At 39.7% G+C, this 12,983-nt stretch overlaps 1 protein-coding gene across 3 annotated transcripts in view; it reads left to right on the top strand.

The window, feature by feature from the left end:
- The window catches only part of KIFAP3 (kinesin associated protein 3), a 68,441-nt gene that overhangs the window by 27,921 nt on the left and 27,537 nt on the right, over positions 1 to 12,983 (top strand). For 2 of the 3 annotated variants that reach the window (XM_066555194.1, XM_066555196.1), the window contains exons 12-17: positions 3,694 to 3,802; positions 4,878 to 4,990; positions 5,943 to 6,108; positions 6,323 to 6,451; positions 7,071 to 7,169; positions 7,956 to 8,041. In XM_066555194.1, the coding sequence (XP_066411291.1) occupies positions 3,694 to 3,802; positions 4,878 to 4,990; positions 5,943 to 6,108; positions 6,323 to 6,451; positions 7,071 to 7,169; positions 7,956 to 8,041 (702 nt within the window). The remainder of the gene's footprint in view (positions 1 to 3,693; positions 3,803 to 4,877; positions 4,991 to 5,942; positions 6,109 to 6,322; positions 6,452 to 7,070; positions 7,170 to 7,955; positions 8,042 to 12,983) is intronic. The other variant, XM_066555195.1, reaches the window with a different exon arrangement.

Genomic DNA, 12,983 nt, shown 5'->3' with positions numbered 1-12,983 from the left:
GCAGACACAATATCATGGGGCTTGGGGGTTTGTGGGTATGTTTGGTTTTTTGTGTGCATGTGTTTTGTTTCTTGTTGGTTTTAGTTAGTTCTTTTTCTCAAGTACCAAGTCCTCTCTTACTGACCTTTTTCTCAGCCCTGGTGAGGCTGGAGTTGAGAAAGCCTGTGTTACCCAAGTGTAAAAGCTCTTTGGTAGCTTTTTCAGAATTGCACCATGGTATCTTCTTTCCTGCCAAATAGGTTTTTAACATCAAACACTTCCAGAATGGAAAGTTGTCATGGAAAAGTTATCAAAATGTTTCTGCTCATTACCTTATGGCAAAATCAGTGAAGTTTTTCCACATGCAAGATGATTTTGGGTAATAGAGAGGGGAGAACTGGTGGGAATAACTAATATATGTTACAAAGTGGTCTTGTAAACATCCTGCTGTCTTTTCAACTACAAGAAGGAATTACTTTTTAAGGCATTTGTGTGATGTAAGGCACCTGTTTTGTTCTGGCAGTTACCAGCCAAACTCAAACTCCTGCACTGGTGTCTTAGGACTTGCTTGTGATGTGCTTTCAGGGGATCTTGGTGTGACTCCTGGACCCCCAGTCCTTGCAGAGCTGTCTCCAGAGACTGGTGGAGCCGCAATTCTGCTGCCTTCACTGGGCTTTAGTGAAGTAAACAACCAAGGTGGAAAGTATAACTGGCTATTGATGCTTCACAGGTCACATCTGCACACTGTTCAAAAAGAAGCTGAGCAACCAGAGCTTAAATTTTACTAATGAATGTTCAAAATTAGCATGGTTATCAAGGAAGACAGGTAGCAGAAAGCATTAGGAAGTGGGTAAGGCATCAGGAAAAGACAATGACTGTTTTAAATGGACTCACTGCTATCTAATTCTACCGGAGAAACCCCAAATCTCCTTTCAGTGTTCTATGTTCCAGTGTTATCTCTTTTCAGAATGCTATACACCCTCGTGTGGGTTTGTCTCTTTGAGGAAAGGCGTTCATTAACAAATACTAATTAATGTTTAGCAGTATAGCAAGTGCTTGGAGAAAGCAGCCCCTGTGTGATTGTGGCTGCCTGAAGGGCTTGCCCGGGGCTGGCTCGTGGATTGCAGGAGTTAGGGAGTGCTACTCCAGTAACAGTTAAAAGTGAGCATTAACAGTTCATTCTTGTTTAGACCTCAGCAATGCGTGTTTTGTTTAAATAGGTGCAAATGCCATCCAGATGCTTATAAAAGCCTTTATTGGTAATAACCTGGCCAATCAAAGGGCATGGTTAGGCAGTGATGTCATGGTGATATTTAATATTTTACCGCAGAGCGGTGTGCAAGGTTCTCCAAAGCTGCCCACATGTTTTCCACCACGCTTGTCCTGTTTGGGCCCTCTTTGATCTCTAAGCTTCTTTTCAGCTTAATGCTGGTAAACGTCCTCTCTTGACAGCCCCCTTTGCTCCTGTCCGCCATTATCTGCTGAAGTTCAGAAAGCAGAGCATCACTTCAAACAGCAGAGTCGGGAGTAACCGCTCAGGAGAGATTCCTGAGGCATGCAGTTCTGGCATAATCATTCAAAGATGTTGGAGCTGGCCTTGGGGAGGGGGTTGGACAGAGGTGTATGTGAACACAGAGCTGTGGGGGTTGGCCTCTGGTCACTGGTAAATAAGTGAAGGCAGGTGCCAGAGAGTCTAGACACAGTGATTTCAGTGCTGGTCTGTGGTATCTGATACTCAATATGGGACTTGTCTGATTGAACACTACTGCCTCTTCATTGCACATGCTGCAGCCTTTTTACTGCCTTCCTGTTAAATCAGTAAAAGATGACAATGGACATAGTAAAAGCAGAACAAATTTAATTTTAATATTTCCTATTTGGCAGCAATTACTCTTCCTTTTGAAGTGGCACAAGAAGCAATCAAATTAAATGAAGACATAATGGGAAACATGGAACTCGTATGAAACTATTATTTTAAAATTTGAACGGCTTTAATTGAAACTGGATATATTTTTTCTTTTATAGAGAAGTAGTTCAGTAATTAACAGTGTAATCCCATCTTGTTAAACATTTAATTTCCACAGATTTTGTATTGTGTAAGTAATGAGAATGCTTCCCTTCAAATTATTTGAAGGGTTTTAAAAATCTGTTTTTAAAGGTTTTGTAACAGAAGAGTTGCAGGGGGTGATTTTTGAATGCTCGTGTTCTACTTGTTAAATGGCAATTTTCTTCTCTGTTAATTCCCTCTTATGTGACTGTCAGGCTTAAGGATTTAATAAACCAGGGATTTTATAAGTTCTTAAAACAACCTAGAGAAATCTGATTCTACCTTTTTAAGAAAAGGAGGAAGAAATCAATGATAGCTTTTAAATGAGTACATGAAAATCTCAGGAAAGTCATAAATAGCCATGTTGTAATGTAGTTTTTATTTTGGGGTTTTTTGGTTCTCTTTGGAATGAGAGCCTGATATCTGCTAATAGGTAAACATACAGAATGGCTGGAGTAAAATAATTTGGAGAGAATTCCTGCAATCCTATTGTTTATTTTCTCCTGTTTAAATGGATTCTTCACCTACTTTCTCTAGCTTTTAATGCATCACAAACTTGTCTTTCCACCAGGGGGCAAGCACACAAATATTTAATGATTAGTTAATCATGAAATTTAATGATTTGTTGCTTTCTTGTCCTCCCATCCCTTTCTGAGCTGCAGTTTTTGTACCTCATGTCCTGCTTATCTTTAGGCTTAGTTGTTTCTTCTTCCAGTAATCTCAGTCTTGTCATCACACTGCTTTGCATTAGAATCTAACCATGTCTGGTGAACTGAGTGGGTTTTAGCAGCAAACAGGGTGATGTCCCCCAGCCCTAAAGTTGTGCAGGGTTTGTCTGCCAGGATTGGAACCAGAGGGAGAAGAAATGGGTTTATTTAGTCATGTTCATATATTCCAAATGCCATTTCAATGTTGCTGTTGAACCAAATGAGCCAGGATAGGCAGCCTGTGATGTAATGGACAGTGCAGGGCCAGGTGTGTGAAATGATGGCAATCCATGGGGTAGCAGCCTTGGCAATTCCCTGGCATTTGCTGAGCAGTTTGAACAGGATTGTAGGTGATTGTCTACTTACATGAATGTTACAGAAGAATGGGATTACTGCTGAGCAGTCCGTGGGATGTGGCAGTTCAGCTCTAGCTGAACACTGGAAGCTGTAAAGAGAAAGAACAGTGCTGCAGACACAGCTAAAATTACCTATTGATGGAGTAACTCACAGCAAAATAGTAGTAGAATTATTTTGCACTTAAATACCTGTTTAGAGTCATAATTTTATTAAGCTAATAGGTATTAATCTGACTTTATGTGGAATTAAGTTGTGGGGTTGTTTTTTTACCATATTAAATTCACCTAAGCTTTCAAAACAAATTTATCCATTCACAAATACTAAAAACCAGTCAAACAAAAATTTCAGTGGTAGCAATAAAATGTAACTAAGCCAAGTTAATTTAAGGTGATGAGTGATTGCCATTTTTGGCACTTTAAAGGATTGTTATCCCTAAATAATGGAACTCTACATGTCATGTCCCTGACCTTTGTAACTTTCACTGTTCTTGCAGAAATGCTGAATACTGATTTTTAAAAAAGGTACTGCAGTTGATATCATAACACTGTTTTTCTAATGTTTTTGAAAGATTAATGACCCAAGTGTGCTTGTGTTTCTTGGCAGCTAATGAAGATGCTTTTTGAATGTCCTGATGAGAGAGTTGACCTGGAACTTATTTCTTTCTGTATTAACCTTGCTGCCAACAAAAGAAATGTGCAGCTTATCTGTGAAGGTAACTGGACTGAGGTTTTGCTGGGGGCTTTAGAGATGACAACACTTTGTATCTTTTCCTTTATTATACTAACATAAGTAAATTATGTATATTTGAGTTATTTATAAATGTATAGATGTGCTTTTAAAAAATAAAATGCATGTGTTTGGGTAATGATTGCAGACAAATGGCCACATCCTCCTCACAGTTTGCTCTTGGTGGCAGAAATGACATTTGAAGGAGATGCCCACAGTTCTGAAATACAAGCTGATAACATTGCTATGGGAAACTATGGCTGTATGGAGACATCAGGATTTCATTCTGCCTGATGCCTAAAATCCATCTTTGACTGGTGTTTCACCTGCCAGTATCAAATGAATAGCAGAGATGTCTTTCAATTGCATCTTTCCATTATTTTTTTAAGATAATTGAGCTTCTTTTGGGCTCTAATATTTTGATTCATGGTCTAGATAGTTCTGATGTTCTTTCAGTAATTCTGGACTGCTTTTAAAGTTTCATTATTTTCATACTAGCACTTTTAAATGAAACAATATTACTCAGTAGCTCCAACTTTCACTTGTGCTCAACATTTTCCCAAAAACTGCTGCAGTCACTTACTGGCCTTCAAAGGGGACAATTGCTGTCAGGAGATTCTGTGGCCTGAAATTCCACTTTTCAATTCTGTACACAGCTCTATAGAAGGGGGAGCAGGGAGATCCAATTTTATATTGAAGGTGAAACTCAAGCTAGCAGCACCTTTTAGGTAGGCAAGGGTAAACATAATGGTAACACTGGCATTTGTTCTATGTGGTCAAGTACTTCAGATCTGTTCCCATGCATTGACCTTTGGTAAATAAACTTCTAAAACCCTAACAACATATTTATCCCATGGAATGGGGAGAGCAGTCTCTGTGCCTGGACTAACTGCTGTGCACTTTTTCTTTCTAAACTTTTACAGCTTAAAGCATTTGTTTGTGTGCATGTTGATTTTTGATCAGCCAGTACTTCCCTGGTTTTTCTTCTTGGGTTTTTTTTTCCTTTTTTTTTTTTTTTCTTTTTAATTTGGAGACTTTTCTAAGTGTTTGTTTCTTTTCAGGAAATGGTTTGAAAATGCTCATGAAGAGGGCTTTGAAGTTTAAGGATCCATTGTTAATGAAGATGATCAGAAATATTTCACAGCATGATGGGCCAACTAAAAGCCAGTTTATTGTAAGTATTGGGTCTTACCTGATGTGATCTGTTTTTTATCCTTCTGGAAAGGTCTGGCTCTGGAGAGCTGCCGTGGTTTGTTTTGTAGGGTGTCCAGTTTAAGTTTCCTTGTCTGTCCTGGGGTGATTTATGCTTTGTTTTATAAGGCTTTCTCAGCTGCTAGATCAGAGTTTGGATCCCCCACTAAGGGGAAAACAGGCCTTAAGCCTTATCCAGTAAGTTTCAAAACAAACACACAAACCCAAGCAAACAAACAAAAATGCCCCAGCTGCTGGGGTGAACATCATAACAATTAAGTTATCCTAAATTTCTGCTTTTGGACTTAGAGAGAAAAATCTGCTGGTTTTTTTTTTTTCTGCCACTGTATTAAGTGTGTCTTATTTGTGGGTATTTTAAATATTAAATATTTAAATATTGATCCTGTAAAGCCACCCTTTCAAAAGAAAGGAGGAAAACACAACATTCTAATCATGGAGATTTTAAACATACTCTTAAAATGTGAATCAAATATCAAATTGTCTTAAAGCTGTATAAAAGAAGTAGAAGCCATTATTCCCCTGTTCCTGTCCTCAGAAAATAGTTATATATTATATTATAGTTATTTATTAAAATTTTTAGGTAAAGAACGCCGTTACTACCACAGGATGGTTTTCTCTATCTTCTTTTCCTTTTTTTCTAAGAGCTTTTTGAAACTCTGTGCTGTAGTAACTACTTTTGGAACATTGAAACAAAGATCCACATTCTTTGAAAGTGAAAGGATGTAGAGGAAGAGTGCTGAAATGTTTTCTTGGATTATTCATCAACTGGAATTGAAACTGCCTTATGAGTCCTTATTTCAGGAGCAAAGTCTCTTTAGTTTTCTTTTGAGAACTAGCTTTAGTTTGGCTGAGATGGGAGTTCTTCAGAAACCCAGATTATTCGTTTGTAATGCTTGTTGCTGCATTTTCTTCAGGAATATGTTGGTGATTTAGCAGCTCAAATATCAAATTCAGAAGAAGAAGAATTTGTGATTGAATGCCTGGGAACACTTGCAAATTTGACCTTACCAGAGCTGGACTGGGAACTTGTGCTGAAGGAATACAAACTGGTTCCATATCTCAAGGATAAGTTAAAACCAGGTCTGTACAATGTTGGGTTGGGCTTCCAAGGCAGAGTCTCACTAAGATTATTTAGAGTGCTCAGAGTAGAGTCCATTTACCTTTATAATTTGTGGTTGTTTAGGACAACATAACACTGAAGAATAGAATCATGTCTGCAGATAAATACACAAGTGCCAGTAGATTAAGGATTCCTGAGAGAGGTAATACTTCCTACTTCTGCCTTGTGCCTTAGCAGGTTCTGCTGAGGATGACCTTGTTTTGGAAGTGGTGATCATGATTGGCACCGTGTCCATGGATGACTCCTGTGCTGCTCTGCTGGCTAAATCTGGGATCATCCCTGCCCTCATCGAGCTGCTGAATGGTAAATTGGCCAGTGTGGCAGCAGGAGCTGTCATTGGCATTGCTGTTCCCTTGCAAGGCAGGGCTTGGTGTTGGTGTGAGGAAGGAGCAGCAGTTCCTCTGTTAGTGACGGATTCTGAGTGGTCATTCCATAGATTGGGGTTTTCCCACACCTTCACAACTCTTTTGTCGCAGACATCTTTCATGAAAAATCCTTTCTTAGGATTTTTCCTTGTGAGAAGCTGCACTTTCAGCAACCAAAAGTAAACAATGGTTATCTGCTGCTGTGGAATGCAACAGGTAGACCCGGGACTGGTCTCCTGTGGGTGTTGGGATTTACTGACCACTCATGGCAGAGCTGGCTCTTGCTCTCTGTCTGAGACACAGATCTCTGTTGTTCATTCTTGTCTATTCTTAGCTTAGCTAGCTTCTGAAGAAACCTTTTCCTTTCTATTGCTTTTTAGTATAGTCTAATGTAACATATATCATAAAATAATAAATCAAGCCTTCTGATCATGGAGTCAACATTCTCATCTCTTCTTCATCCTGAAAACCCTTGTGACCATGGTCACACTCTTTAACCATCAAAACCTTCTATTGGTGAGATTTGAAATTGTGCTGGATTTTTCTTCTCCTTGCAGCTCAGCAGGAAGATGATGAGTTTGTGTGCCAGATCATCTATGTATTTTATCAGATGGTGTTCCACCAAGCCACCAGAGATGTCATCATCAAGGAAACACGTATCTTTTTACAGATTAAACATCTAGAATTGCAGCACTTAATTTGCCACTGCTGGTGTTTGACTTCTGTTTCTCTTGCAGTAACCTCATGATCTCAGAGGTTTCTTTGTAAAAGTTTATTTCAGCTGAAGAAAAAACCCAAGCAGCCTAAGCATGGAAAGGGACTGTAAGATTAATAGTAAAGGTTAAAACTTAGTTTGCTTTGAAGCAGGGAGGGGAGTAGGAGGGGATCACTGATCCAGCTGACTGATTAGTTGCTATCCAATCTGATTTACTGTCTGAATTTGTTTTGCAAATCATAATGAAATTCACAGTTCATAGAAGAACATATGTAGAGCATAAACAAACTTTTTGTATTGCACCATTACACAAATATGTTGCATGGTCTGAAATTTTGTGGGCCTTAACTGAATGTTGAATTTTATTGAAGCATTCAGAATGGGTTGAACGAGCCCTGGGAGGGATAGCAAATTAGTGATTACATTGCTAGCAATACAAAGAACACTTCTTCATGTTCTTTTTGCCTTTAATCTCTGTGGAATATCTGAGAAGCCATTTGGGTGGTTGTTCTTTGTGTTCTGGATGGACTCCTAGGTTGCTAGCTTTAAAAAATTAAAGATAAGAAGTTGCATCTCTTGCTAATTCTGGAACGATAAAGCCACCAACATTTGAAAAATGCTTTCTTGCTACATGAGATGAAAAATTCCTGCAAATTAGTGAAATTTGAAGAACCTAGAGTTGTGGGATGGGGGAAAAATGTTTTTCTCCTTAACAGCTGCTGTGCAGAAGCTCCAGCATACCTCATAGACCTGATGCACGATAAAAACGCTGAGATCCGCAAGGTCTGTGACAACACTCTGGATATCATAGCGGTAGGTGTGCCTTCCTTCATCCCTCCAGAGCCTCTTTGCACAAGGCAGTGCTAAAAAACCTGAATAGATTGCAAATTGCAAGTATTTTTCTTGTGCAACATTCTAATCATATGGATAAAAGATGAATTTTCAGGGCACAATGATAATCATTAGGCTGTGCATCATGAAGTGTGTGTGTACTTTGAAAATTCATACAAGTTAACTTTACACTTTTTAAAAGTGCTTTTAGACTTTTATAAATTAATCACATTACATAAGTGTGCCAAGCTTTCATTATTTCTTAGTTCTCCAAACAAATGGCTCTTGTTACCCAGCAGATTTATTCAGCTTCTCTGCATTGCCTGGTGCCAATATTTGTTTCAAAAAGAAAATGTGGCAGCAATCCTGATGCTGGCTGTTCCCTGCTGAGGGAACAGACACTGTAATATTGTCTTCACCTTTTGGATAGGTTTCCTTTAGCTACGTAACTTAGTTTGTCCAGCTATCCATGGATCACAGTCAGCTTTTGGAACAGTTGTATTGTGCTGCTAAATTGGAAAAAAGAAAGAATACTGAATTATCAAGTGCTGTTGAGGATTGTAGTGACTCTGTATCCTATTGGGTGTAGAGTAGTTGTCATGAAAATTAAATTTTATAGTCAAAAACAATTTAACTGAGTCAAGAGTTAGCAAGTCAGCATCTATATTGTTCCTTTTTCAGTTTAATTACATGTATTGCAGCTTGTTCTCTGAAAAGTTCAATATAGTTGAACTTCTAGTTTGAACAGTGTAAGCCTAACTTACACTGCAAAATACTATATATAGTCTAGTTTGGCTTCTTCTGTTATACTCATTAATAAAGTCTTCTAATTTAATAGTGAAATAACATTTTCTGAACTGGAATTCTTTTTAGCTGGCTCTGTCTTTTCTTCATGGAGGTATGGAATGAAAATTTGCTCCAGAGGCAGAGTTGCTGTTGATTCTCATTAAGGATTAGATTTAAACTCAGATGAATTTGCACTTAGTACTTATTTATGATGGGCACCATGTTCACTTTAACACAATTAGCTATTTCTATATCTCCAATGGGAACAGTGGAAGGACTTTTTTTCTCTCTGGGTGAGGCTGCACAATCTGAGTGCATCCAACACTTGTTTTACCTTGAGGCCAGTGCAATTTCCAAGTGACTCACATGTTGATTTGTTCCTATGGGGAAGCTTTACAGTGAAGTGTGTTGTAATATTATTAAGCAAAATTTATAGAATCTAGAAGAATAAACATACAAAAATACAGCTTCATATTCAGTATTACCATCTGAATAACATGTACTTGGCTTTTTTCCCTTCCTCTGAACATGAAATCCTTATGCTCACCATGAGTAGTGAGGAGTGCTAAGATAATGGACAGGAAAGGCTCCTCAACTTGCAAAAAGCACTGGACACGGCTTTCAGGAAGGAAACTCCTTCCTTCTTTCTTGAGGAAGAATAAAGGGAAGAAGTGATGTGGTACTCTAGTTATTGGGGGTGGAGGAGGAGATACCAAACACATACTGAGAGCAGCTTGAATAATGTGGTAAATGATATTTTTCTTTTCTTGTGGAGCAATGCTACACTCAGAATGGTGTTAGCTGGTGAGTCAGGAGAGTTCCTTTTCCAAGAAGGTTTTCTGGCTTTATTATCTGGGTGTTGGGGCTATAAGCTGTATAAACACCATGCCCCTGAGGGGAACAGGAAGCATAATGTGCTCTCTTTTCTGGAAGACAAAAAGAACCATGAATTAATTGATTGCTTTCTCAATCATGTTGGAATCTGGTTGCACTTGCGTCTCTCAGTACAAAAAAAATCACAAGAAAAAAAGGCAATGTATTCTAAATAGTGGTGATAGGAATTATAAGAGAGTAAGTTATCAGAAGCTCAGATGTGGGTAGGTGTTAAAGGAATGTTACAGCAGGCTGTAAATACAGAGGTGTTTGGTTGGAGGGCAGTTTTACACCAGCAGTGCCTGCTGAGGTGTCTGAACAGTCTCCAAGAGTGGTGGAACTTCTTATCTGTGCTAAATCCACAACAAGCAAACCTTCACTTCTCAGTCTTGTTGCACACATGCTGACAGGAATAGGTCCTCTGATGGAAATCAGAAATAAATGTTGGGGAGTAGATTTGAAAATAATTTCTACTCAGGGAGACAAATGCTTCTTTCACTCATCAATGAGCTGTATATGCTGTGATTGAAATAGCACTGGAGAAAATCACATGGCTTATAAGCCTTAGGGGAGAAATGCTTTCTGTAGTAAAGTAATTGTCACAGAAATGATGGAAACGTTACACTAGTGATGATTTGTTTAATGTAGCTTGGCTGGACACTGCCACTGATGAACTGAAACAGATGTGCTGCTTTAGCACTGTATATACTGGGCAGTCTCAGCTTTGCACTGGGAGAAGCAAGATACCCCTTTTGTCAGAAAAAGTCTGAGCTGATGATTTAAGGGTGCTTCAGTGTCAGTCATGTGCTGAGCTTTGCAGCAAGCAGCCAGTTCAGTGTTCTTGTATCCCTGAAGTGGGGCAGCTCTCAGGGCTTAGCTGAAAGCCTGGAATCAGCAGCTGGCATAGGAGTCTCAAGCAAATTAATTTCCCTTTTCCCCTGCTTCAGAAGCCTGGAGAACTGCAACTCCAAGCTTGTGGAAAGAGATGTCAGCTTACTTGAGATGGTTTTATTCTGTTCACTTTAGGCAACATTATCAAGAGCCAAGGGAGCTACTAATCTCTCAGGTTTCTTATTATTTTTCTGCTCCTAGCTGAGTTTTATTGCAGTGAAACTATTTTCCTCATTTATTCAAAGGATATTTAATTAACCATCATCAGCTCCTAGGACTCTGTAGTCTGACCCTCTCCCTTTCCCCTGATTTTCCTCTGGGGTGCCTTTGCAGCTTTGAATCCAGACCTGCTGTACCATCTTGTGTCTCTTATGATCAAGAGTGGATCACAACACTTCCTGCAGCAGTAAAACATCTTTTAGATAGTTACAGCATTGTCTGTGGGATTTACGAAGGGCCTCATGCCTAAGGTGATTTTCCAGCTCTCATTCTTTGCCCTGGGTATTTGTAATAAATGGCAAATAATGTTTGCCTTGTATGGGATTCATTGTTAATGAACAGCTTGCCTCTTTCTGTGTTAGCTAAGCTCCCTGATAGAAATCCTGCAGGTTGGGAATGCTGGAATTTCACCTAAGAAGCAGGAATGTGCTGTGAACCCCCTGTGCTCTGGGGCCAGCTGTATGAGATGTTGGCCAGCTCTCTTAGAGTCAAGGAAGAGCAGACCACAGGGATTTGGTGTGGGCTTTATTTGAATAGGCAGCATGCTCTGAAAATAGATAACCTTTGACTCCAGCTTGGTGTCCTCTTTCCATGAAGAGTGCTGTAGTCACTCCAGGAAAAAAGGCTCTCCCTTCACTTGACAGGACCCCCTTTCTGTGATGCATCTTGTTGCCCTGTTACCCTGTAGCAAACATGAAAACAGAGGGGTGGGCAGAAGGGCACTGAGGGGCTGGGGCTGCAGCTGAACTTTGCTCTGTTCATTGTTCAATTTGCCAGCAGCCTGTTTTGGTGTTGGTTGTTTTTTGTGTCTCTGCCTGCAGCAGAGTAACCACAGGCAGCTAAGAGTGTCCTGATAGTTTTTGTCTTCAAATAAAACCTGCCTTGGACAGATTCCCTTTCAGCACTGGTGCCTGCTCTCTGGCTTTGTGGGACTGGGAAGGTGAGCCAAGCCACTGATCTGGTACCAGCATAGCAGGTTGCCAGTGAGATATCTTAGATTCCTCCAAAAAGGAGGGGAAAAAAGTTTCTCTAGTCTGCTACTTCCAATATAGGAACTTTGAGGGTGCCCTACATTTTATGGAGCCACCTAAATTTAGAAGACATCAATGGTTACTCTTTTCTCCTTGCCTTGCCATTAGTTCCAGCTGTCAGATTTCTGTGAGCTTCCTGTCAGAATATATTCACAGCAATGAAAGCTGATTGTGAAGCAGTGACTTCTGCTTGCACAGGTGTAAGGGGTGGAAGGATTTTTTTTCCTGCCCTGTGAAGGAATTGCCCTGCAGTGGTACTTACCCTAAGGTAGGTGTGATAGACACCTGCAGAAGGTGATCCCTAACATCTGGTTCTCTCCTTGGTTTATAGAGGCACAGAGCTAAAATCACATGCCTAACTTTCAGAGAGCTAGACAAGAGAAATCTTTTCTTTCTTAGTAAATGGTTAATTGAATCTTTCATGTAAACAGTAGGTTTTAAATGAAGAATGTAACAAATCACTAAGTAGAGTCTTGAACATAATGAGCCTTCTCCTTATTGTACAGCAGTTTTGGTTCAGTATGAGGAATCCCATCAAATGAACCCTATTACAGAGCCAATTAAAGGGCAACCACATTAAAGTGCAAAGGAAAATCTGTTTTTCATCAGCTGTGAGGGAACACAAAGCAGATCTGTGTAGCTCTGTGTTATCCTATAGTGTGTTAATCAGATACAAGGTGTGACGGAAGCCAGTGACAAAGGGGACCCTGATAGGGAACAGACACGCTCTGATAATGGGCCAGTTAACGCTTCATAATATTTCAATGCTTCAGTAGTAAACAAAGCTGCAAGGAGAACTTCAAAAAGGATGGCACATTCCTCCCAGAGTCAAGCCATACATCTTCTATGACACTTCTGGATTTATGGAAACCGAATGTTAAAAGCAAGTGATGTCAGGGAGCTCCAAAGAGAATAAAATCAGCTTTGAGAATTCCTCCTTTTAAGTTTCTGACCGTGACTGCGATGTTTGAGGGGGTGGTGCTGGAAAATAGGCACATTCTGTTCACCTTCTCATTCTCCCTTGCAGTGCTTTTCCAGTAGCCTAACATTTAAAAGCACTGGAGGGCTCAAAGCTATAGCTGGATCTTCATAATTTTTTGCTTTCTGGTTTCATGTTTGCAGAA

This window comes from Molothrus aeneus, chromosome 9, assembly GCF_037042795.1.
Source record: "Molothrus aeneus isolate 106 chromosome 9, BPBGC_Maene_1.0, whole genome shotgun sequence".
Taxonomy (NCBI): Eukaryota; Metazoa; Chordata; class Aves; order Passeriformes; family Icteridae; genus Molothrus; species Molothrus aeneus.
Note: the sequence above shows the minus strand (reverse complement) of the source record. Positions and strands in the feature narration are given on the sequence as shown.